This window comes from Aspergillus heteromorphus (assembly GCF_003184545.1).
Source record: "Aspergillus heteromorphus CBS 117.55 chromosome Unknown BO70scaffold_20, whole genome shotgun sequence".
NCBI lineage: Eukaryota > Fungi > Ascomycota > Eurotiomycetes > Eurotiales > Aspergillaceae > Aspergillus > Aspergillus heteromorphus.
Genome location: NW_020290425.1, coordinates 401,591 through 424,535, shown reverse-complemented (window position 1 = coordinate 424,535; position 22,945 = coordinate 401,591). Strand labels below are relative to the sequence as shown.

The 22,945-nt window shown below is 53.2% G+C and overlaps 5 protein-coding genes and 1 non-coding gene across 6 annotated transcripts; 3 read left to right on the top strand and 3 right to left on the bottom strand.

Moving 5' to 3' along the window:
* Nucleotides 1–458: 458 nt before the first annotated feature.
* BO70DRAFT_t220 lies at nucleotides 459–584 on the top strand. The gene has a single exon. It is a non-coding gene; the product is annotated as a tRNA-Phe (tRNA).
* A 704-nt stretch (nucleotides 585–1,288) lies between these two features.
* Nucleotides 1,289–3,696, bottom strand: BO70DRAFT_398155 (uncharacterized protein; the record flags this gene model as incomplete). Its single annotated transcript, XM_025546763.1, has 2 exons — nucleotides 1,289–3,200; nucleotides 3,275–3,696. 2 exons carry the CDS (start codon nucleotides 3,694–3,696, stop codon nucleotides 1,289–1,291), a joined length of 2,334 nt encoding a protein of 777 aa, XP_025397650.1.
* Nucleotides 3,697–9,372: 5,676 nt separating this feature from the next.
* schA (serine/threonine protein kinase SCH9) lies at nucleotides 9,373–12,607 on the bottom strand (the record flags this gene model as incomplete). The annotated part of the gene is made up of 4 exons (XM_025544858.1): nucleotides 9,373–10,801; nucleotides 10,861–11,450; nucleotides 11,573–12,122; nucleotides 12,537–12,607. The coding sequence occupies 4 exons, from the start codon at nucleotides 12,605–12,607 to the stop codon at nucleotides 9,373–9,375; spliced, it is 2,640 nt and encodes an 879-aa protein (XP_025397649.1).
* A 4,920-nt stretch (nucleotides 12,608–17,527) lies between these two features.
* On the top strand, nucleotides 17,528–19,420 carry BO70DRAFT_388611 (nuclear localization protein NPL6; the record flags this gene model as incomplete). The annotated part of the gene is made up of 4 exons (XM_025545995.1): nucleotides 17,528–17,599; nucleotides 17,685–17,914; nucleotides 17,959–18,758; nucleotides 18,811–19,420. The coding sequence occupies exons 1-4, from the start codon at nucleotides 17,551–17,553 to the stop codon at nucleotides 19,418–19,420; spliced, it is 1,689 nt and encodes a 562-aa protein (XP_025397648.1). The 5' UTR covers nucleotides 17,528–17,550.
* A 1,175-nt stretch (nucleotides 19,421–20,595) lies between these two features.
* Nucleotides 20,596–21,616, bottom strand: BO70DRAFT_363871 (ESCRT-III subunit protein SNF7). The gene is made up of 4 exons (XM_025543672.1): nucleotides 21,412–21,616; nucleotides 21,116–21,320; nucleotides 20,827–21,035; nucleotides 20,596–20,735 (listed from the first exon to the last, which is right to left on the bottom strand). Exons 1-4 carry the CDS (start codon nucleotides 21,584–21,586, stop codon nucleotides 20,656–20,658), a joined length of 669 nt encoding a protein of 222 aa, XP_025397647.1. The 5' UTR covers nucleotides 21,587–21,616; the 3' UTR covers nucleotides 20,596–20,655.
* Nucleotides 21,617–22,142: 526 nt separating this feature from the next.
* BO70DRAFT_318502 (nuclear telomere cap complex subunit Ten1) lies at nucleotides 22,143–22,890 on the top strand. Its single transcript, XM_025540417.1, has 2 exons — nucleotides 22,143–22,284; nucleotides 22,430–22,890. Exons 1-2 carry the CDS (start codon nucleotides 22,199–22,201, stop codon nucleotides 22,764–22,766), a joined length of 423 nt encoding a protein of 140 aa, XP_025397646.1. The 5' UTR covers nucleotides 22,143–22,198; the 3' UTR covers nucleotides 22,767–22,890.
* The last annotated feature ends 55 nt before the right edge of the window (nucleotides 22,891–22,945 follow it).

Below are 22,945 nucleotides of genomic sequence, written 5' to 3'. Positions count from 1 at the left end.
GGGGTTGTGCCTGGAGTTGGAGTTGGAGTTCGCGCGAGGTATATGGGGAGGTATATATGTAAAACCGGCAATGGGAGGGTCTAGTACATTCGACTCGACTCTACTACTCTCAGGCCCTAAGCTGCAGGCATCAACTACGATTAAGATACGGAGTAGGATAGGTGAATACAGACACAGACACAACCAAATAAACCCACTCCATATTATACTCCATACCCATCCGCATAGAATAATAAAACCCCAAAGTAACGCACCACACAAACAACAAATAAAATATAATAAAATATAATAAAATATAATAAAATATAATATAAAATAAAAGTTCCCATAGCAATAAAACTGATATCCGCCCTGCCGCGCGCAGCCATGCGCCGTACCATGCGCCGCGGCCTAAGCGAGCCCCGCCCCATTTCACCCACGAATAAGTCTCCTAAAAGGGGCCCATTTTTCATCGAAAAGGGGCAATGGCGCATCTGGGAGCGCGTCAGACTGAAGTCAAACTTCGGCCATAGGCATTCATCCTCTTCCGAGGATATATGACCCTGTTCATCTGAAGGTGGCCGGTTCAAGCCCGGCTTGCCCCATTCTTTCTTTTTTGTCCTTTTTTTTTGCCTTTTTTTTAATTGGGGTTTTTGTTTGGAAATGGGGGGTTTTTTTTCTCCTCTCGACCATTGTCTCATCCGCCCATAAAGAGCCTGAACAGATATGTATATCGCTGTATATCTCCTCCATCCATGCTTGCTTTCTGTTTATCTAGGCGGGTTGTCAGGGGGTGCATAAAGATATGTACCGATCAGTCGCTCAAGGTGGATAGATACTATACTGCTAGATATACGACGGCAATTAGGTGCGCCAGTTGTTGCTATCAGAGATGACCAAGACAGAAGAAGAGGTATTATGTATGCGTGTATGTATGTATATATGCAGAGCCAGAAAACCCCTGCCTGCAACAGCAAGAGTCTATCCGGATGCATCAAGACAGATAATATTAAGAGAGAAAATATAAAAACCGCCCGCTCTGTACATGTCAAGTAGCCCCCGATGCCGGTACAGCAACACAAAATTAACCAGCCGGGAAATAAAACCAAATCAATCAGTCAATCAATAAATCAATAAATAATTCGCAAGTGATGAGCTCGTCCATCCATCCATCAGGTCCCGTAAACGCCGTTTCTGCGTGTATACAAACAAGCATGTACCATTTGCATGCTAATCATCAAAATAATTGTCAAATGAACGGTAAAATTCGCTTCTAAATGCACGTCACCGGTGATGCACATCTTCTCATCTAGAAGAGCCGCTTCACGTCGACAATCTGCACGTTTTCCGGCCGGTCTCGCTCCATGTGGAACCACCACTCCCGACCGTTGCGGTGGCTGTAGTTCCATGATCCCGTGCAGGTGTCCCTGTCCCAGGGAAGCCCCGTCGAAGAGGCAACGCTCATCGGCGTCGATGGCGTAATGGGCGTGTTCGGGCTTGTGCCCAGTGCCGAACGACTGCCGATGCTGCCCCATCCAAAGCGGGAGGTCGCAGTCGAGGTCGGAGATGGTGGCTCGTCGGCAGCCGGTTTTGTGTGGCCCTTGTTGCCGAAGCAGTTCACCCCAACCCCGGCGGCATATGTGAGCGATTGGTTGGAGGCCAGTACGTGTTTCCACCCAACTAAGCCTCCATCGCCATCGTGTCCAGGGATGTCCGGACGAAGAATGAATCGCGGAATTGTGATGTCCTTCTTACTCGTGCGGGAGCCTATCCTCCCCATGTAAGCTGGCATTCGGAAATCGTACACAACGACCGGCCCTTCCTGGTCTTCGGAGACGTCTTGTTTGGTATGTTCGCCAATCCCGTACTCGTCCACGTCCAAATCAGAACCGTCATCGGAAGTGTCGTCGTCCAAAGCGTTGTCCGGGACATATGAATCAGAATGATCGGTGATGAGAACCCTCATCCCGGTTTCCGTATCCTTTGCGGCCATGTCGATGAATGTCTGCGCTCGTATCCGAGCGGAAGTCAAGTTGTTACCCGCAGGCAGAGCCATTGGTCGAGTCCGGACAGACCCGTGAGAGCTGCGAGGAAGGCTGTACCGGTCCGGTTTCATTAGCGCCTGCCCACGTGGCATCGGCTGGCATACGGCCTGAAGAACCCCCGGGGGTTCTATATCCGAGGGCGCCCGTAATGCTTCGAGACGAGGGAACCCGATCGAGAGGATACTTTGAGCCAGATGGGAGTTCGGTGACTCCGTGTGTCGCGGCGGCTTCATGAACGGAACATAATCGAGTCTGCTGAGCGCAGCGCCCGAGTCCGGCCCGGTAACGTCCCAGTGGAGGTACTTGAGGCTCGAGGAGGCGAAAAGCGGCTGGAAGACCATCTCCTCGGCGTTAAGCGTGGGGCATCTGCTGCTCTGCACGAACTGGAACCTTTCTAGTTGGTTCAAGGATGCGAGGACTTTCGAGATCGTCGACAAAGATTCGAGGTTCTGTTCGATGAGAGCCAGCGATTTGAGCGATCGAGATTCCGATCGTGTCGTGTAGTGACATAAGCCTGTATCAGTGACACCCGGAAGGTTCTCAAGACGAAGAGATTCCAGGGGCGGTAGGCACAGCAGAGCACTGTCCGCGAAGGCATCTGCATCGAAGTTGGAGATGCAAAGATTGCGCAAAGAGGGTAAAAGATTGATCATGCGAAGGAAGATACTCGGTTCCAGTGCGTTATTCTCGTTGACTCCACAGAGCATCAGGGTTTCTAGATTCGTCCACGAGGCATGGTAGTTCAGAAACTCGAACATCTGCGATGGACCCAAGCTCCAGGGGCATGATGAGCTGCGAGGGGATCCTTCAGAAACCGCCGGGGCCTCTCCTAAGATCCACGTGTGCTCCTTCAACTTCCGCCGCGTGGACAACGCATGTGTGAGGCGGTCGAACTCGTGGTTGTACGGGATAGTCAAGCCCAGCAATCGTTCCAGATTGGGGCACACCATGACGACGGAGGCGACCAGATCTCGGTATTCCTGCCATTGGGTACTATGCTTCACGGTCGTGAACAGCAAGTCCATCTGGGGCACGCGAAGCTCCAAAACGAGATTGGCCAGCAATTTCCTCTCCCGGAGGGTTCGTCTGAGCAGCTTCAAGCGGCTTCCCCTTTTCAGTCGATATTTCTTCAACTGGGCGGGCGAATCATTTCCAATGATGTCAATGTGGTTATACCTAGATTAGAAAACAGTAAGCCTTTCATTCCAGACACAATAAAACAGGTAGACCATGTCTAAAGCTCCACTCACAGCTTCGCTCGGACTGCCTTCTCCCACGGCCGACAGGTCAGGGAGAGAGAATGCAAATCGCGCTGGAAACATGTCAAACACCCCGTCTGGTTCGGGCCTGTGTGTAGATCTTGCAATTGATCTAGGATGACATCGTAGACCTCCTGCGGTATTCGCTTGAATACCGACTCTAGTATTTTATCCAAGGAGGCAGCGGAGTCGAAGACGCGGTACGGCGATGCCGGAGAGACGGGGGAGTAAACGGTAGGGGCGGTTGAGGTAGTGTAGTTGCTCTTGAAGGAAGAAACGGATGACGTTCGAGATGAGACCGGCTGCACCGTCACGGCATATGCTGAATCCTTGTAATGATGGACGACTGGCGCTTGATGGGGGGAGGTGTAGGGTACAGCAGCGCTCTCGGGTCTACTGGCGACAACGTTCATTGTGAACCCTGCTGTAGCATTTGACGAGCATCAAGACAGGGCGCTCAGGTGGGAAACGACGGAGAAAAAGTGGTGTGCGCAAGGACCGTTGGAGACCGGGAAAGGGGGCGGAGAAGCAAGACTGTAGAGTGGGGAAAAGGATGGGCTAAAAGGAAAGGCACCGGAAGGTATGTACGGCGGTAGAAGGAATCAGGATACACTGGCCAGAGAGTGTCTGAAAGAGGGGGGTGAGGGAGTGACGGAGGGAGGAGGAGGAGTAGTAGTAGTAAGGAGCGACAAGGCGAAAAGGAATGAAAGACGATTGTCTGGGAGGTCACAACAAAGGTTGTAATCTGATGGCCCAGGGAAGTACTCGAGAGAAAAAGAAAAGGCCGACCACGCTATTTTAGGCGGACGAGGGGAACAGAGCGGGCACCAAAAGTTATCTATCAGGGACCACATTCGGTCGGTAGAAGTTAGTTGCGACCCCAAAAGAGCTTAACGCAGGGCCATCAATGGCACGAGGAGTGAGAACTGAGAAGGCCAGCGGCCGACCACCGCGAACACGCCACTTCTCCGTAGTCCGTACAGAGAGTATCGTCCAGAGTGAGTGGTTGGACTAGCCTACCAGGAGGCCGTGGGACGGCAGTCGAGGGCCGATCGTCTCCACCCAGAGGAACGAGGATCTTAGGTTCACTAGTCCGTACCCAGTCCGCCGTGACTCGTGAGACTGCAGGGCATCGCAGCGACTCGTGCTGGCAAAGGCCGTGACGCGGTGGAGTGGAGTGGAGGGAGGGAGGGGAGGGAAAGCGGAGACCTCGGTTCCAACATCAATCATCAAACACGATCCCATCCGCAAGTGACAACAGACAGACCTGAGGGAGGTCCTCGCCTCGTCAAAGGGGGCGGGCGGTTCGGTGCTGCATCACCCGTCATCTGAACAGAGCGGGAGGACAGTGGGAGGCTCGGAAGAGGACTCCAGGATTTGCCTGGGGGAGAGCAAAGGGGGATGGAGGGCCGTGAACTAAATCATTAGCTGGAGAGTTAGTTTAGTTGGAAGTCTGGAGACAGCATCGCGCTCGAAGGAGTAACGATGAGTGGCAGTGATTTGCAGACAGTGGGCACAGGAAGAGCCCGTCAGATTCGACTGGTAAGGGCGTTCGGGTGTTGCAGAATGCAAACAGACTCCGTAAACCCGATTCTGGTCCTTCTGGCGCCCAAGTCTTGGGATGGTTCGACGATGACGACGAGAAGGGGGGGAGGGGGAAGACGGAAGTGAGAGGAAAAAGGAGGTGGCAGCCCCGAATCCATGGATTGCCGTGCATGGGATGCCTCGACACCCGCGGAACGAGGCCAGAATACTAGGCAGGATACGGTCTAGCGCGGGGGACGGGGGCGTGACTAGCGCCAGGTACACGGCGCTAGGCCGGATTAGGGGGGTTCATTACTGGCTTTCTGCATGGATGATACGCCCGAGAGCCCCTTTCTTTTCACCTCTCACCCTCAAGACTCAAGTTGTGTGCCCCCGGACAAGGGTGACGATCCAGTAGTTGGGGTCGTTTCTGAAGTTTATTTATACCCTCCAATGGATGGATGACGTCGCTGATGCTGACTTCGTTGCCGGACAGCTAACTAACTGACTGACTCTGTTAACCTAAGCAGGAGACATCGCGATGCAGGCAACAGAGATAAATGCCCTGAGGTTCTCCTGAAGACGGACGAACCACCGATATCCTCTTAACAGCAACCCTCACTCAGTTAGCATCCAGGATGGATCCTATCGGCTCGCACCGTCAATTTAACCATTGGCTGATGCGCGGGCCCCGTTGAGTCCTTAGTTAGTCACCGAGTACGCGGCGTTAGTCAGCCCCCCCCTCTCCGTGTCTCCGGCATCAATCTCAGACAACGATGGCGAGCAGCTCTCTCCCTCGGAGATAACTGTCTCATGCGTCCCACTTGCCTCGTCATATATAGATTGGAATCCCTGCTAGCGTGCCGGTCGCTATGGCGCGCGACGGCCATACCTAGGAGGATAGATAGATATTACTCGATCAATGCCAGCACACTGTACAACGGATATTGATACTTACTATATGTACAACTGGACCCCGACCCCATCATCTACCTGCAGGAGACTGGAGTTCTCATTTCCTCCGTACCTTTTCTGGTTACTATGCTAACAGAGTCCAGGACAGACACCCCCCATGAAATTAACCTCCCCAGTCTCCCCGACACAATACCTATGTACATCCTCCATACACAGTACAGAGTACACTGCACAGTCATATATCCTGACCCGGACAACCACCGATTCCCACTCCCAGTCCCAAGTCCCAACCACACAACCCACAACCCAGTGGCATTGCCATTGTGATTGGCAACCCCCAAAAGTCAACACACCCATTGTTCCCATTTTTTGTTCCGTCCGTCCACCCATCCATCCCTCTCTCCCTCCCCACCTCTCTTCCCCGTAAATGCCTGTATAAATAGAATCTCTGTACCACCCACCCACCCAGCCCGGCCGGCACAGAGGCAATCAGAAACACCGCCTTGTTTCACGATTCACAATTCACATGAACTCCCGCTCCCGCTTTTCCTCCGAGCCATGGCCCTAGCCCTGGTCCTGGCCCGTGAGGCGGCTCAGGCCGAGTCACCATCATTATTATTAGTAGTATTATTGCCCTGCCCTGCCCTGCCCAGAGCCTGCAGAGCAAGTGCATGCAGGCGGTGCTTCGCTTGATGGAGGCCTTGCCGATTGGTTCTCTCGGATCGTTGCGAGTTGCGATCGACATCTTTTTTTTTTCTTTATTTTCTCTCTCTTTTTTATTTTCCGTTTTTTATTTTTCTTTTTGGGGACAGGGTTCGGGGTTCCTTGGGATTGCATGTGTACAATGTACAAACATAGCACATACATATATACATAGATTTATGATCTGTTCGGGGTTTGGATAAAGTACCGTACATGGTAGTACATAGTGCTGTAGAATTTAGGTAGTGTTAGGGCAAATAAGATTGTTTGTCACCTAAAGTACGCGGTTACTTACTGCTGGTGCAGGCAAGGATCTTGGATGTTTCCAACCTTCTAGACTCGATGGACCGGTACGTATGTATGTACATACTATAAGCAAACACAAACATACTTTATGGATATCCTGTGCTGGAAATCGAGACATCATCTCTGACAAATCTTGAGTTCAAACATACATATATCTATCTGCAAATAGTAACTATCTACGGAGTACCTAGTTATTTACTGACCTTCAGGTAGGTAGTTCTCCCACTCCCACTTCCTAGATAGGATAGATACCATTCCCCTCATAAAACACAACCCCAACCCCAAACACAGATACAGATACAAACATAGACGCAAACACGGCCACCTTCCCCACCTATTAATCATAGTATGTATGAAGTTCTAACCATCATGATCAACCCTCCCTCTGACTCCCGAGGCCGATCACGATCACGATCAATCCCCACCCACCGACCGCAACCTGCACGGCCCCCAAAGCGACTCCCGCACAGTCACAGTCATAAGTAGTCACGCTCTTGGCATGAACACGAGTCAGAAATACTCCTGTGGATATCTTATTGGCGAGACTCTCTAACCTACTATTCATTTGATCCTCTATGGTGCTATAAATGGACAGTCTGCATGGATCTATGTATCAAAGATCCTCATACCGATATCGACAGACAGCCGCAGATACTTACTGGGATAACTAGTTCTAGTGAAGTAGTGACTGGATATAGGTAGGTATCTTCCTGGTATCTTATAAAGCTTAGCAATACCATTTGGATACTACGCATGAATTTAATAGATAATACTCTGTACTAAAAGAAAAGTAGTATAGTACTCTCACCTATAATCAGAAAATGCCGGATCCATGTGTGGATGTAATTGTGTATACTGTATAGACCTCCAACCAATACTACCACTAGGACTACTTCTTATACTAATACTCTCTCTCTCTCACACACACACACACACACACACACATTATCTAAGAATCCCTAAGAATGATCCAAACCATTCATATCTACACCCCTACCCAGCTATCTACCTAACCTGAGAATCCCTCCCGTCCCTGCCGCAAAATGTCTCAATCCCGACTCCCAAGTAACCGTTTCAGATCCTACCCTACCTACGGCACACCACCCTACACCGTATCTAGATACGCCCTACGCCCTAGGTATCAACAAAAATAGACCCTTTTGACTGACTGACTGGCTGGCCAATGCACTTACTTACTCACCACATCCATTCACACTTCCCAGGGCGTATCTATGTTTCTACTTCCTACCTCCTACTTTCCACTTTCCGCCACCAGACACTCCTTTTTTGTTGTTTTGCTTTACTTCTACCGGGCCAGCATGATCTAATATATATCTAGACTAGACCGAGTTTGAGCCTTGAGGGCTGAGGGCTGAGGCGCAGGGTTTGTTCGTGCGGCTTGGGCTGGAGTCTCCTCTCCTCTCGTCTCGTCTCGTCTCGTCTCGAGACTGAAACCGAAACCGAAACCGAGCTGGATGGACAATGGATGATGGATGATGGATGATGGATCGGTTTTGAAACAAGGCGAGTCGAGCGAGTCGAATCGGGGGGTTGTTTGGGCTGTTTGGGCTGGGTCCACGGGTTTGAGGTCGGAATCGGATGGATCGGATCGGGATCGGTGTCGGGTTACTGTGCCTCTGTTATCTATGATCTATCTATAGATAGATAGAGGTGGATGCTTGGTTGCTATGGAATTGATGGGTCTTGGTGGGTGGGGTGGGCAGTGGAACTGGAACCAGAAGGCCCGGTGTCTGCCTCAGGCTCTCATCAGTCTCCGCGCGATCTTTCAATTCTCGGTGAACTACTGGAGGGCAGACAGTCTGTTGGTGGCAGAGCTCGTGGAAATGTCTCTTCCTGTCACCGTGTTCGTTCAACTTGGGCAGGCAGGGAGTTATCGAACAACCGCTACACATCTCTACTGCAGAAAACAGCCAAAAAGGCACAAATTTAATAAATGTAATGTTGACATCTCACCAAGTGCAAGGATGCAAGCAAGCGACCTCCTGCGCCATGCTTCCAGCCCCCAGCTCCCGGATGATGAACGCCGCTGCCACCCTCTCGCTCCAGAAAGACACGCCCGGCCCGGGGCCCTGACCGGCCGAGTCCGAGTCGCAAAATCAACCGCAAAACCAAGGAAGGCAGCACATGGGTCGACCGGCGATAGAACAGGTCCACTGCCGGATATCACAGGTATGGTATGGAATGGAGGGGAAAACTAAAAGGCCAAAAAAAATGCAAGGTCAAATGTTCCCGGGTCATTAAACAAAATAAGCGTCCCTCTCACGAAGGACACAGGTTGATCCCGTAACGATATCAAACCATCTATCCAGATGACCAGCGAAGAAAGGACACGAAACACTAGGAAATGGGACACGGAGCGTAGGGAAAAAAAATAAAAAAAAAGAAGCAAGTATGATCAGACCGCTGTGGGGGACTAACTCTGCTGTTACCGGAGCAAAATAAACAGGAGCTAAGGTGTAAATGACCACGGATAGCAAAATCAAGAAAGAAAAGGCAACAACATTGTAAGCCCATCACCCACCATGGCATGTACAAAGCAAAAATAAAAAAAATAAATAAATCAAAATAAATTCAAATGATATATGGGAATCAAAACTCCATTATCATGCATCAGGCCATAATCACATATCGAAATTGTCATCAACGTTGAAGATACCCGGCTCGCCGCCCTCATGCGTCTTCTGGACTGCGTTCATGAGCTGGCTTGCCACGTTTACGGGCTGGTGGGATCGCTGCCAGGTCTCCGTGTCTTCTTCCATGTGGTCCCCATCCTCGGTGAAATGGTGGTCGATGGAACTCTCATTGACAAAGGTAAACCCCTTGAAGTTGGCCTGCAGGCCTGGCGACAACGGCGTCCCGGCGGGCATAAACCCATTAGCAATCGCCGCCGCGCGGTCATTGAGGGAGTTGTTGTTCTCCAGAGCGTTCGTGAACTCGGGATCGAAGTTGGAAGTGTCCGTGTCCGACTTGAGCTTGGGCTTGAACGGAGGGATCACTTCCTTCCGACCCAATGCCTGCCAGTCGACGTCGCTAAAGAACGGGTGCGCCATGAGTTCCTTGGCGTCGCCCTTGGCTCCGAGGCGGTGCTTCGGGTTCCGGTTGAGTAACCCCTTCACGAAGTTTCTTCCCTCCGTGCTCAGGGCGTCCCGGGGGAACCGGACCTTACCGAAGGCGATGTTCTTGTACATCTGCTGTGTGTCTTCGGCGTAGAACGGACTCCATCCGCAGCACATCTCGAACACGAGAACACCAAGGGACCAGAAATCGACCATCTTGGTGTAGCCCTGCTCGTCAAGCAGCACCTCAGGCGCCAGGTACTCTGTCGTTCCGCAGAAGGTGTTCGTCGTGTCGTTCTGGGTCAGGTTGGCCTTCGAGAGACCAAAATCACAAAGCGCAATGTGACCGTTCGCATCAAGCAAAATGTTCTCCGGCTTAAGATCGCGATACACAATGTCGTGCTCGTGAAGATGCTGCAGCGCCAAGATCAACTCGGCGATGTAGAACTTGGCCCGGGCCTCCTGGAATCGCCCTTCCTTCTGCAGATGCCAGAACAACTCTCCACCTGACATGTAGTCGGTAACCAGGTAAAGGTCGGTCGGAGTTTGGAAGGAGAACTTCAGTCCGACGATAAAGGGCGAAGCGGCCATAGCTGTCCGGACCAGGATGTTCCGCTCTCCCAGTGTATGCGCAACCTCCTTCTTCTGAATGATCACCTTCTTCGACAGGACCTTCATCGCATAGATACGACGGGTGTCCTTCTTCATAACCTGGTAGACCTGACCAAACGTTCCCTTGCCAATGAGCTTGAGGATTTGGAAATCGTTCGGCCCCACCTGCTTCTTTTCTGTCTTCTCGAATCGCATCTCCAGATGGATTTCCCCGGAGACCTGAGAGTCCCCTGCCGCACGGGATTTCAAGGGGAACCATCCTTCCAACCGGCTGTGGTCATCCTGCAGGTTGATACACAGGCGCACGTGTCCCAGGAATGCCTCTTGATTATTGCGATCATATACCGACACGTCGACCTCGGACTGGTCGCCCTGAACATCACTATCTCCAGTCAGCATAACTGTCTTTGCAGGGGCATGCCGGTAGGCAGAAAGACGTACAAGACCGCCTCGTGGTTCCAATGGGGGTCGGTCACGGGCGCGCGACCCTTTTGATCGGGACCATCGAGCGCACTGTTGTTGCTGCTGGATCGGCTTTTCATCGGGATAGCCATCGGTCGGCCGGCTTCGAGATCGGATTTTTCTTGTTCCTTTTGTTGGCGTTCCAGCGTAGCCTCCTCCTCGTCTTGCGCACTCTTCGAAATGCACTCGTTCCACTCAAATACACACACCACGTAAGGGTCGAACCCGGGTCGGAGCCCCCTGGCCTCGGAGATATTCACGAAGAGCTTGCCCTTGAGCGAAGCCACCGGTGGGCCATTTGGCGAGGGACTGTCTTTCCGAGACGGGAACGCCTCGTCCAACTTCCCGGCGATTTCATCGGCTGCGCTTGTCGGTTCGTCGGCCTTGGGCGGCGCAGGCTCCGACGGGTGGGGGGACGTTGTGGGCGGCTTCTTGTCGGGTTGCGGGCCTTCGCTGGACATTGCTCGAGGCGTAAGAGGAGGTGTACTCTTTAGACGCACAAGATCCGTCACGTTTCCAGTTAGCTTCGCCAAATTCTCAGAAGACATAGATACATGGAGTTTTTCATGCTCGAGTAAAGGGGCATCGGCCAAACATGGTGTTTCGGGGGCAAGAGAGAGGGAGGGGTTGGAGAAGTGGGAGGCAAGGACCGGGTCGCCAGAGACGCTGGAGACTGGAAGAGAAGTGTGACGGCGGGGGGTTGTTCAGGAGAGCCCAAGCTTCCGGAGGGGGAGAGATAATTCTTCAACGTAGTAAATATGGAGCTCATGCCCTTGTCCGGGGCAGAGGAGCCGAGTTCGGTCTCATCTGACTCTTTCTGCAAAAGGGAACAGGCGGAACTATAGGGGGGAGTAGGTAGATTCGTAGGGGGCAGCGTCTCCGGCTGTAAAGTATGTGTCTCAAGTCTCTGGTCCGGCGAAGCGGTAGACGACTTGGCATCCGAAGCCTCAGGATGCTCCATCATGACAAAAGAGCCCGAGGGCGAGGGGCCTTGACCATCCCGTGTCCCTTTGGGGGACATATCCGACTGGGGTGTTTGCGCGGAAGTAGAGGCCTCAGAAGAAGACCGGGTACTGGAAGGATGGAGCTTATCACCAGAGGGAGAACCAACCTGGAAGTAACTGGAACTTAGGGACGGCAGACGCTTGTCCGCAAGATCAGGCTGCGGGGTCGAGATACCGGTGGGAATTGGACTGTTGGAACCGATCTGATCTTGGCTATCGTCTTCCTGTGCACCGTTGCTGATGAATGGGTTAGCTGTGCACCGAAACTGCGAGGAAATGCGGAGTCTGGTTGAGAGAAAGGCATAGGCCCACATGATTGCATATGTGGCAAAGGGACAGCGAGAAGAGGAAACATGAGACAGAGGGTTCACAGCAAGACAGGCGTCATTGTGAATAAGGAGTAGAAGGGTGACGCCGTAGGATCATGCGAAGAGTTTTGTCTTGTCTCCAAGGCAGCAAAGAGTCTTCTCAAGGCCGGTGAGACGATCCATAGGCAGGAAACTTTTCGGACGGAAGTGACAACACAATGGGAAGCGGGAATACGCATCCATGTGCCATCACCAACGTCCCGCCACTGACCTGCCAGCGCGGTGCAGAAAACCAAAACCAGAACCGGACACAAAACGAAAGCCGCAGTAGTCTTCCACTTACCTCCGGGGTGTAGGCTGCTTCAATAAATCCGCATCGCCACGCAACTCTGGTCCACTCTGAGCAGCAGCCATGATTATGATCCCATCCGACACCGGAGTCCTCCACCAAGTACACGGAATTTCGGGCTCGTCGGTCTAGGCGCTGCGAGGCGATAAGAGAGATCGGTCAGGGGGCGACGACTCTCGACACGGGGGGTCAGAGATAGGGACAGCGAAAAGGGTGAGTCAGACGCTGTCGGGCGTGGCGTGGCTGGCGTGGCGGGATGAGGAAGTTTGCGGGATGATGAATCCGATCGGGATCGGATAGCGAAGAGAAGGGAGGGAGGGGTAGTTAGTAGTGGTGTAGTGGCGGGAGGGCCTGTGGCTGGTAAGGTGTTAAAAAAAAAGGAAGAGTCTGATTGAGATGAGTAGTTTGGGTGGTGGGGGGGGGGGAGAGTTGTTGAAAAAAAGTGGATGAAGAAGAGTGATGGGCACAACCGGCGAGACGAAGGTGTGATGGCAATGGCATTGACGGGGGAGGGGAGGGAAGGAAAAGGGTCGAACGAACCTGAAGGGTTTAACCCGACGAAACCCAATGAATCCCGGGGCGCCTTGAAGAACGCAGAACGCAGAACGCAGAGCGCAGCTTGGCCTTTCCTGGCCTTCCCACGTCTCGGGCAGGCAATTAATGCCCGTCAATGTGGGCGACGGAGCCTTAGCGTCAACCAGGCCCGGACGGACGAATGGCGGGCGGACACCGGCGGATGGCGGGTTTCGTACCAGACGGCGAGATGTAGACGGAGGAGGAGGAGGATGCGTATTTCGTAGTCACCAGTTGGTAGGAGGGAAGAGCGAAGGAATCGATCGGTAAAAGACCAGGCAAGGGTCCAAAAGATTCAAATACACTCAGGGCGACCGCGATCAGAGTGTCGGGGATCACGGCGAACTTAATTCAAAATTGAGGACGGCAATGGGGTGGCGTTGACGAGCCAAACCAAACCAAACCAAACCAAACCGCCTCAGGGACTGCTTGGGAACAGAGCCAAAATGGAAGGGGGGGGGGAGGATAAGAGTGCCAGAGATGAGTTATAGTACAGGGGCCTGATGGAGTATAGATAGACAGAAGAAGTAAGAGTGTGTTGAGTACTACCGAGTAAGTAGATAGGCAGTAGTGGAGGTAGACAATAGATAGACCCGATCGGGAGTGGGATTCTTTCTCCTTGCACGGCGTATGGGGCCGATAGATGGATAAGTGGCCCGCGTGTCTCGGTCGACCAGATAGATATGATTCTAAGTGATGGATGGATGGATGGATGGATTGATTGATTGATTGAATTTCTTACTGACTTGAATTGACTCAAGGCTTTTCGGAACGGTAGATAGTCAGTCGCCTAGTAGTAGCAGCAGTAGTAGTAGTAGTAGTCAGGGTGCAGGTGCATGTTGTCTCGGAACAGTCCCTAGAATTGGAGGCAAATGCCACCCACTGGAGAACCACTGGGAAGGGACCGAATCAGAGGGTCGGTCGGGCGCAAAGAGAAAAAAGGGAAAACGGGAAACGGGAAAAAGGTCAAAAAAGTGTAAAAAGGGAAAAAAAGCGAAAAAGGGAAAACACAAGAAGGGGGGGGGGGGGAAAGGCCTCAAGTCAGAGTCAAGGCTTCAGGCGGAGTGGAGATGGGGTGTGCCAGAGTGGTGCTCTGCTGGGGCGCGCTGGCAAATAATAGGAGGAACCACTGGTGAAGTCAACCACGAACCACAACTGGCCTGGCTGGGTGGCTGGAAGGCACATAACAATGGGGATGGAGATGGGAATGGGGATGATTAGCGGTGATGGCACTGGCAGGCATGTCTTTCTTGGAACAGGCGGGGAGGGAGAACAAGAAAAGATTGCATTCACCAGAACTCCCACCACCACAGACCGACTGCCACTGCCATCATTCCCACCCTGAACTTGGGGTCCGGATGACTGAAATATTCCCCCCTCTCAATACCTGCTATTGCTAACCTGCCATCCGCCCAACCGTCCAACCGTCCACCCCCCGGTTGTTGTTGTTGCTGCTGCTGCTGCTGCTGCTGATGATGATGATGACGATGACTGCAGAGGGTCCGATGATGGACTGCCCGGTTTGCCTCTTGACTCCGGAGGGGTGGGCGCGGCAGCGACAACAACCATGATGATGATGATGATGATGATGGCGGCCATCCGCCCGGTGGACGGAGGTGGGTTGGGGGGAACCGGGAATTCGCGAAGTTTGAACGGTAGGATACCGTACGGACCACCAACTTACCTCTGGCGAGTCAGCCCCCGGGATTCTGCCATCCATGGACGGGCGCCCTTCTTTTCGTGTTCTCTATCGTTTCTATTGTAGTGTATCTATCTATTGTGTCCTACTGTAGTAGGCAAGAGCACCTAGGTAGCACTCCCTCCTGTCTTACTTTGGTTTGGATCAATAAGGGGAATAATGAATATGAATATGAATATAAAGAAATACCCTCCCTCCCATACCACATTACCACCCTGAACGACCCCGACTTGTCACCGACGTCGTACTTGCGAGAAAGCTTATACTCCTCTCCATTGTCAATCGCTTCCTCCTAAGCTCCTCATCAGCCTGCCACTCCGCCAGTCCGTACGTCCTACTAGTACAACCCTTCCCCTCCCCCTCCATCCCCCTCCATCCCCCTCCATCAACCACAGCCCCCCCCCCCCCCTTCCTCCCTAAAAATGGCAACATGCCAATTCCCTCTCCTTTGTGGTCGGTAGCCTCTCCTCCGTCTCCTCACGCTAAGCGCCCTGCCACGAAAATGACTCCCGAGGGCTCTATCATTCTCCGCCGCCACCTCCTCAGTTCTTATCCTGTTCGGCATGCTCGCGGTCCCAGAAGGTGGGGTACAGCCCACTGGGATGGTTGATCCCGGATCCATGACTGATGGATTGGTGATGCCTGCCGTTGTGACTGGATCATGCACCCGAACTATTACATTATACTACTAGTAGTATTCACTACATACTTCGTCGTATGGTGGCCCCCCTCCTATCCCCTCGATGGATCTCCCGGACCTCTGGATAGGTTTCCATCACCCCTCCTCCCTCCACCCAGCTAGGTAGGTGAGTGCGGCAGTAGGTCCCAATCGGCCAGAGCAGGGCCGGGTTGACCGATTGCCCAATCTGGCATGCATTGCTTGTTGGATGGACTGCCTCTGCTCATTTGGTCCCCAATGGGTCGTCCCCTTGCTGAGCCAATGGTCGCATCCTCTCCCAAGCCGCCTATCTGCTTGACGAGCTGAGCTACAGCATGAGCGATAAAGTATGTGACATCACATCGATCCTTGCGCTGGCTGCTATGACCCCCGGGCTCACCATTCGGCGCGGGACAATCTCAGATGATGCGCAGCCCTGCCGGCTGCGATGGTTTGGTCACTCTGCAGGATAGCCCATTTGGCTTACACGGTATCTAGCCGCATCCTCGGCGTCTAGGGTTCCTTCCAGCCGTGGGTGTGCATCGTTGCACCGGTTCTCTCTCTCTCTCTTAGTCAGACTGCCATTTATAACTAGCCCGCAAGTTGATACCCACCCGAGTTTAACTAACAGTAGGGGTTGAGGATCGCTCTCGGAGGCTAAAATCGCGGGAAACCCGTGTTAACCGCCTCCTTACCTCCTTACGTCCGCGCATCATCACAAGCTCAAGGCAGCTGTGCGGTTGGTGGATGGGGAGGTCGTAAGTCTCCGCGACGTAGTTACACCAGGTCGGTGCAGCTGCCAGCGCCAGTGCAATGTATATGGGCGCGCCGCCGATGTAGGATACTGTTTCAGAATGGCCTGATTCGACGGTAGAATCAGCCTGCCACAGCCAGTCGGAATATGGCGGTTTCAAGGGCTATCAATCGGCGCAGTGAAGCGCGCCCGCACTGAGCTCCGTCCTGCAGGGATCAGATCCCGATCGCAGTATATCAGTGGCATTATTATTGCAACCGCCCCAATAGCAACGCTGCCTACCGGGAATCGTAGGAAAAGAGATCCTAAGGAACTTCTTGCGTGGAGAACCCTTGCTTTCACTCTCGACGGCCACGATCCGCCAATGGTGGTGCGAAGGGCCCTTGTCGACGACTGAGGCTACTCTTGTACGCGGTCAGTCGGTACTGGTCACCTGCAGGCCGCTGCGAGGTTGTGTAAGCGATCTGCGGCACGCAGCATCTCGTCACCACAGAAGCTCCGAAAACATCCACAGGCCCCAGTCCGGCCACAGTAGCAGCCCTAGCACGTTGCGGTTATTGCGTGATCCCCCTCCCTCGAGACGCATGGTGTGTCGAGGGTCGCAAAATGCGGAGCACAGCAGTCCTGCTCAGGCGCCCTGAGGGTGGAGATTATTCGAGGGGTTCGAGAAGTTCAATAAGCCCACCGCCTCTTTTGCGGCATGTGAAGTCGAGGCCGAACAGGTTGGCTTGATAGCTACATACGTCAGTCAGCCAGTCCGTGCATACCGACCTTATCGCCGCGAATGAATCTGTCTGCTGCCTCCAGCCGTTTTGGCACTGGTTCGGTTGAGCTTCAGCCGGCATGCAAGGTTCCCGGACCTGTTGGGACAAACTCAGAGGGAGGGGGAGGGGGGGGGGAGGTGCATGTCTTGCAGACACACGGGGAACCCGGTATCCCAACGGGGGAGCGCCATCGAGATGTCCTCGAGATCACAAATAATCAGTAGTTAGCCACCGTCGGCGATCCGCGGCGCAGAGGGACAATGACATCATCCTGCAGCGACGCCAACCGGCTCGAGGCTTTCCATTATTGGCTCGGCACGTGGCAGGCCAACTCTATTGCCTCAGGCAGTCAGGCAGAGTCAGGCAGAAGCAGGCTGCATACATAGATACCTCAGGCAGCAAAAGTGATCCGATTCACGTGATAGTCTCGGCGATCCGGAGAAACCCGTCCCGGCCGGCTCTAGCGCGATGGCAGCGGAAAGGACGTCCCCAGGGCCTCATCCAGCACCGTCCAGGCCGTCTGTGGTGTTTCTGCCCCATCCCACGCCGTTGCTGTCAAGATGGCCCGGAAACTTCGAGCCGCTGCACAAGCAGCTGCGCAATCAATGAGTAAGCAATCCCGCCTCGAGCGCCCTGACCCCGGTCCTACTTTCCTTGCAATTGTCACTGACGCGAAACGCCAATTTCCCTATAGGGAATGCCGCACCTCCGCTCCCCGAGGCCTCTGACGAGGAGATGGTAGAAGCACCCCCATCGCGTGGAACGTCCCCGCCCATTGAAGACACGGGGGATGTATCGGATAGAGATCTTGAGGCGGAGGAACTCCAGCCAGAACCGAGCCCAGAAGAAGAAATGGCGGCAACGCCCGTCCAGGATTCAAACCCTCCCTCGCGAGCTGATACCCCGACACGCACGGGGGGCCGCGTTTCCGCCATCCCAAGAAAGCGCCGCATAGGTCGTCCCCGAAGAACCGTCCGCCGGACTGGGATGCGCCCGATGATGGTGCCGCGCATTCTCCGATGCATGTGAGCACGCCCGTGAAGCGCAAGCGTGGACGCCCTGCCGCGAGTGGTGGACGATGGGCACGGAACCGGGGCCCGTCGCATGTCACGCAGGTTCCAATCGACAAGGAGGGAAATATGATGGATGTCATTGACGACGAAGTGGCCCTGCCCCCCGACCCCGAGGGCGATACGAAGGTCGACAAGTACGGAAACCTGCTAGGCGACCGCGAGTACAGGGTTCGCGTCTTTACGATTCTCAACCGTGGCGATCGCTTGTACATGCTGTCCACGGAACCCGCGCGTTGCATCGGCTTCAGGGACTCGTACCTCTTTTTCCAGAAACACAAGTTCCTCTACAAGATCATCATCGACGACGAGGCCAAACGCGATCTCATCGAGCGAGACATCATCCCGCACTCCTACAAAGGCAGAGCCATAGGTGTGGTTACTGCCCGGTCGGTTTTTCGAGAGTTCGGTGCGAAGATCATTGTTGGCGGGAGAAAGATTGTCGACGAGTACAATGTCCAGGCCGCCAGAGAGCGCGGGGAGGTTGAGGGCGAACTTGCCGTTCCCGAGGATAGAATCCCCCCACCGGGCGAGCCCTACAACAAGAATCAGTACGTTGCCTGGCACGGTGCCAGTAGCGTCTATCACACCAGCGCTCCGTCGGTTCCCCTGCCCACCGGGAAGGTGGTGGATTCGAAGAAGCGCAAGGTCACGGTCACTGGCGACAATTGGATGCTCGAACACGCCCGAGAGGCAAGGTACGTGGTCCTGACATGCCTGCGATGGCCATGATATGCTAACACTGTCCAGTAACTTCAACTCACTGATCTCGCTCGCTCGTCGCGCAAACCTGGGAGGGCAGTACGATATCCACACCAACGTCATGCAATACCCCAAGATCATGCAGCCGACTCATGTCCGCTGGGAGCGTCTGCCACCGCCCGATCCGCACGTCGCAACCAAGCTGGAAAAGGGATTGTCTACGCTGAGCCTGACGAACGGTACTGAAGACGAGCCAGCTGCTGTCGACACAGAAGTCAGCGACCCAGCCAACGAAGCCGGCGACAACCCAGCCGAGCAAGAAGAGCAGCCATCCATATTTACCACGGTCCCTGCGGCTCTTTCCCGCCGCTTCGCTATTCACGACATCCATTACGAATCGCCACCATACACGAACCTCGGCGTCCCCGGCCCCGACGGCGACGTGCACGACATCGGGTCCAACGGCTTCATCAGCATCGCCGACTCGCCCCACCCCGAGTTCGCCAGCCCCGAAATCATGGAAGAGCTCCCTTCCGAATGCAAGGAAGCCCTGATCGAGGCGGCCGCCCAAGAATGGCACTGGAAGTCCAAATGGTGCACTGAACTGAACGACGGGAATCGCGCCAAGCCCTTGAAGGGCTACGCCTGGTTTCCATGACCTCCACCACCACCATCATCATCTAATTCGGTTCCCAGAAGACACTGGCGCCAGCCGTATTTCTGCTCTCTCTCTCTCTCTCTCTCTCTCTACACAGGGACTAGAGACCAGAAACCAGAGTACGGCGACACCTCCGATATGGCTTCTCTTCGGGGCTTAGCTTATGTATAACTGATTTCCAATTCTGCACGGGGCGGGTTCAAATTCGGATGGGTTGAATACAAAAGGGGAGTTTAAGCGTTTTTTTTTTTCTTTCTTTTTTTTTTTTTTATTTCGTCCGGAGTGTCACTTCCTTTCATATCTATACTCCGGTTTTTTGTCTCGTATAGGGAATCTATCTATTATTTTATCCCCCTTTATTACTTCTTATCCTTCTTTATTTATTTATATTTTTTTTTCTCATTATTATTCTTTTTGCTTTTTACCGATACTCAGGCTACCTAGAGCAGAGAATCTGAACCCTATCTATCTAACTAACCCGTTTGGGACAGCGTATGGGCTGTCTGGATTAATTAATTCATCGATTGATTGATTGATTGACTAGGTAACTGATGGCTTGTCTTGTGTGCCTGCGTGCCTGATGCGCAGCCCAATAGCTATATATAGATAGATGGATGGATAAATGAATGGATGGATGGATGGACAGATAGATACCCCGGCCTACCTACCTACCGACCGACCGACCCTTCAAACCCATGATAATAATAATTATCCCATGTGAGAAACCACTTACTACAAACTAACTACAACTTACTCAACTACTGATACCTATTTCTTCCCGTACATGCTACTAACAGAACAGAAAGAAAGAAGGGCGGGAAGGAAGGAAGGGAGGAAAGGAGTGAAGAAAATAGCCATCGATTCATACCATCATGCAAGATAAACTAAAGCCAAGAGAAAGAAAGAAAAAAAAAGTATAAAGTAAAATAAAATAAACTCAATTCAACTCCAAGTAAGTGTGGGCGGGGGCAGGGTTGGGGGGGGGTTGGGGGGGCGCAAATAACGCAATCAAAAAAATGTTAACGACGCGTGTTCTTTAGCAGTAGCACGGATGATTGAAGATGCCCCGGTTAGACGGGACAGATAGATAGATGGTAGGGGGTTGGACATCTGAACTGGTCTTGTCTGAGGGATCTGGGATCTGGAGGATCGTAGTATAAAAAGTTGAAGATGATGATGAAGAAGAAGAAGAAGAAGAGGGAAAGGGGAAAGGCAGTTGTGGTTGGATGGAGCGGTTATCCCATGGCCATTTCGGCACGGAGCTTTTCCAGCTCGGCTTCCTCGTCTTCTTCTTCGACTTGGGGTTTGGATTTGACTGTGTGGGATGTTACTTGATGGGGGTCTGTTTCCCTTGGTTTCACAGAGGGGCGAGAGAGGGGTGAGAGGGAGAAGGGGGGATGGCTTACTTTCTCCGTTCGCCGCAGGAGGTAACCGGTTGAGTTGATCCGCGACAGGCACGGTGCCTGTGTTGAGCATGCGCTCGTCCATGGCCTCCTGTTCCAGCCCCTCGAGCTCCGCCTCCAGATCCTCGTCGTCCGGTTGATCGACCAGGTTGGTGCTTGTAATGGCCTCTGCCACTTCCGTGCTGAGCTGGTGCTGTTCGCGGAGTACCTCCCTGTATATCAATCGCCATTAGAGACCCTCTTTCATCCATGATACGACAGTCAAGAAAGAGAAGGGAGTAAAAAAACATACATCGTCTTATCGACCGTATCGATGGTCATCGAGCCGTGAATCTTCGCCATCGCCGCACCAGCCGCCTCCATCGCCTTCAAAGTCTCCTGGTTGATATTCGCCGCCTCGATCGAGTATATCTGCTGCTCCAACTGGACGATCTGCGCCGTCGTCTGTTCGAGGTTCTTCTCGTGGACCTTCTTCCGTCGCAGGGCGTTCTTGGCCGCTACAGAAGAACAATAAACAGATCAGTCTGTGTCCCGTTTTCTTTCCCTCTTTGGTGGGTGATGGTATGGTGTCTTGTGGTGGCGCCTTACCGGTCTTATTCGTCGTCACGTTCTTCCGGGCAATTGCATCCTGCTCCTCCATCAGGTTCTCCAGGTGCTTTTCGCGCTTCTGCAGCATGTCCAGCTGTTCGCGGAGCATGAGGATCGCGTTCTTGGGCGCATCTTTCCGCTTCTGGGCGGCGGATCCGCCGAACCAGGACCACATTTTGATAAGGGTGTTGAGTGGCGGGGGGTGTTGTAGGTGGTGCGGTTTTGGGGGGGGCTGTTGCTGCTACTGTTGTTTGTTGTTGTTGCTGCTGCTGTTGATCCTGTTGTTGATGTTGTCCAGGACTCGGAGCGACAGTTCTGGGTTCACTGCAGGGGAGTGGGATGGGGGGTTCGTGGCGACGGGCGGGTATCGGTGAGGGTAGGCGTGAGCGATCGGTGGATGTGAGGTATCCAGGTGATGCAGCCGGGTGGGGGATCAGCCGAGTCGATTCGATTCGCCGTTGACCTGGTCCAGGAGGGGGCAGGGGACAAGGCTACCTAGATAAGGGCGAGAGATAAGACAGGCCGTGGACGAGGGAGAGAAACGAGACCGAGAGAGAGAGAGAGAGAGACGGACAAGATGGATGGATGGATGATGAGATTCCCCTCGTTGGCCCTATGACATACGCGCTAAGCCGATCGGAGGCAGACGGTCACGTGTCTGTCGTCCCGGCGGTATTGGGCGGTATTCCACCGTATTACTTACCATCTTCATTATTGATCTTCCTCCTCCTCATCCACAAGATATTTCAGATGACTCGGGACCAATGACCGACTCTCGGCATGCAAGATGAACGGCCCTCTCCCCTCCACGCGGGCCTTTCTCGCCGACCTGCCTACTCTCCCTGCTGACTCAAAAGTCCGGTTTCTCGGCTGGTGCGTGGATGCCTACTTACTGCCTATTAAATCCCCGGCGGTATTTAATCACCGTCCATGTATGATATAGTAGACTGTCACTTTGACCTCAAACAAACCACCTACATACCTTCCCATCCACACGTAAAACTAACCATCCAACCAGTGTCCAAACCTACCACGTCCGTACGGGCCATCTAGTCCTGGAACACAACTACCCGCCCCGGAAAGCGTCCCAAGAGCCGCCCTCCGTGTCGGTGGACATCAATGCCATCCTGGAGACGGTCACGTCGGAGGAACTGCGCGTCGGCGCGTGGGTGAATGTGCTTGGGTATGTGAGGAGGAGGAGGAGGAGGAGCATCGCTGAGAAGAGAGAGACGGCTTCGTCGGTATATGTTGAGGCGGTGATGCTTTTTGCGGCAGGCGCGGTGTCGTTGGGTGAGTATGAGCGCATTCTGCAGGATTCGTTGGAGGTGGAGAGGAGGGTACGCAGGGTGGATTGATATTTTTATGATTTATTGATCTTTTTTTCTTTCTTTTTCTTGCGTTGTGGGGCTTTTGGGAGGGATGAATGGTTGTTCTATTCTATGTGTGTATACGCTATGCTGCTGTATTATACCCCATGTCAGATATTATTCGTACTCGCCAGTCGCTACAGTATCGAGTTATGATTTTATGTATA

Coding starts and splice junctions, on each gene's coding strand:
- BO70DRAFT_363871 (XM_025543672.1), bottom strand. CDS start 21,586: ATGTGGTCCTGGTTCGGCGGATCCGCCGCCCAGAAGCGGAAAGATGCG. Junction 21,036..21,115: donor GATACGGTCGATAAGACGAT/GTATGTTTTTTT, acceptor ATTGATATACAG/GGAGGTACTCCGCGAACAGC. Junction 20,736..20,826: donor TCCTGCGGCGAACGGAGAAA/GTAAGCCATCCC, acceptor CATCCCACACAG/TCAAATCCAAACCCCAAGTC.
- BO70DRAFT_318502 (XM_025540417.1), top strand. CDS start 22,199: ATGAACGGCCCTCTCCCCTCCACGCGGGCCTTTCTCGCCGACCTGCCT. Junction 22,285..22,429: donor AAAGTCCGGTTTCTCGGCTG/GTGCGTGGATGC, acceptor CCATCCAACCAG/TGTCCAAACCTACCACGTCC.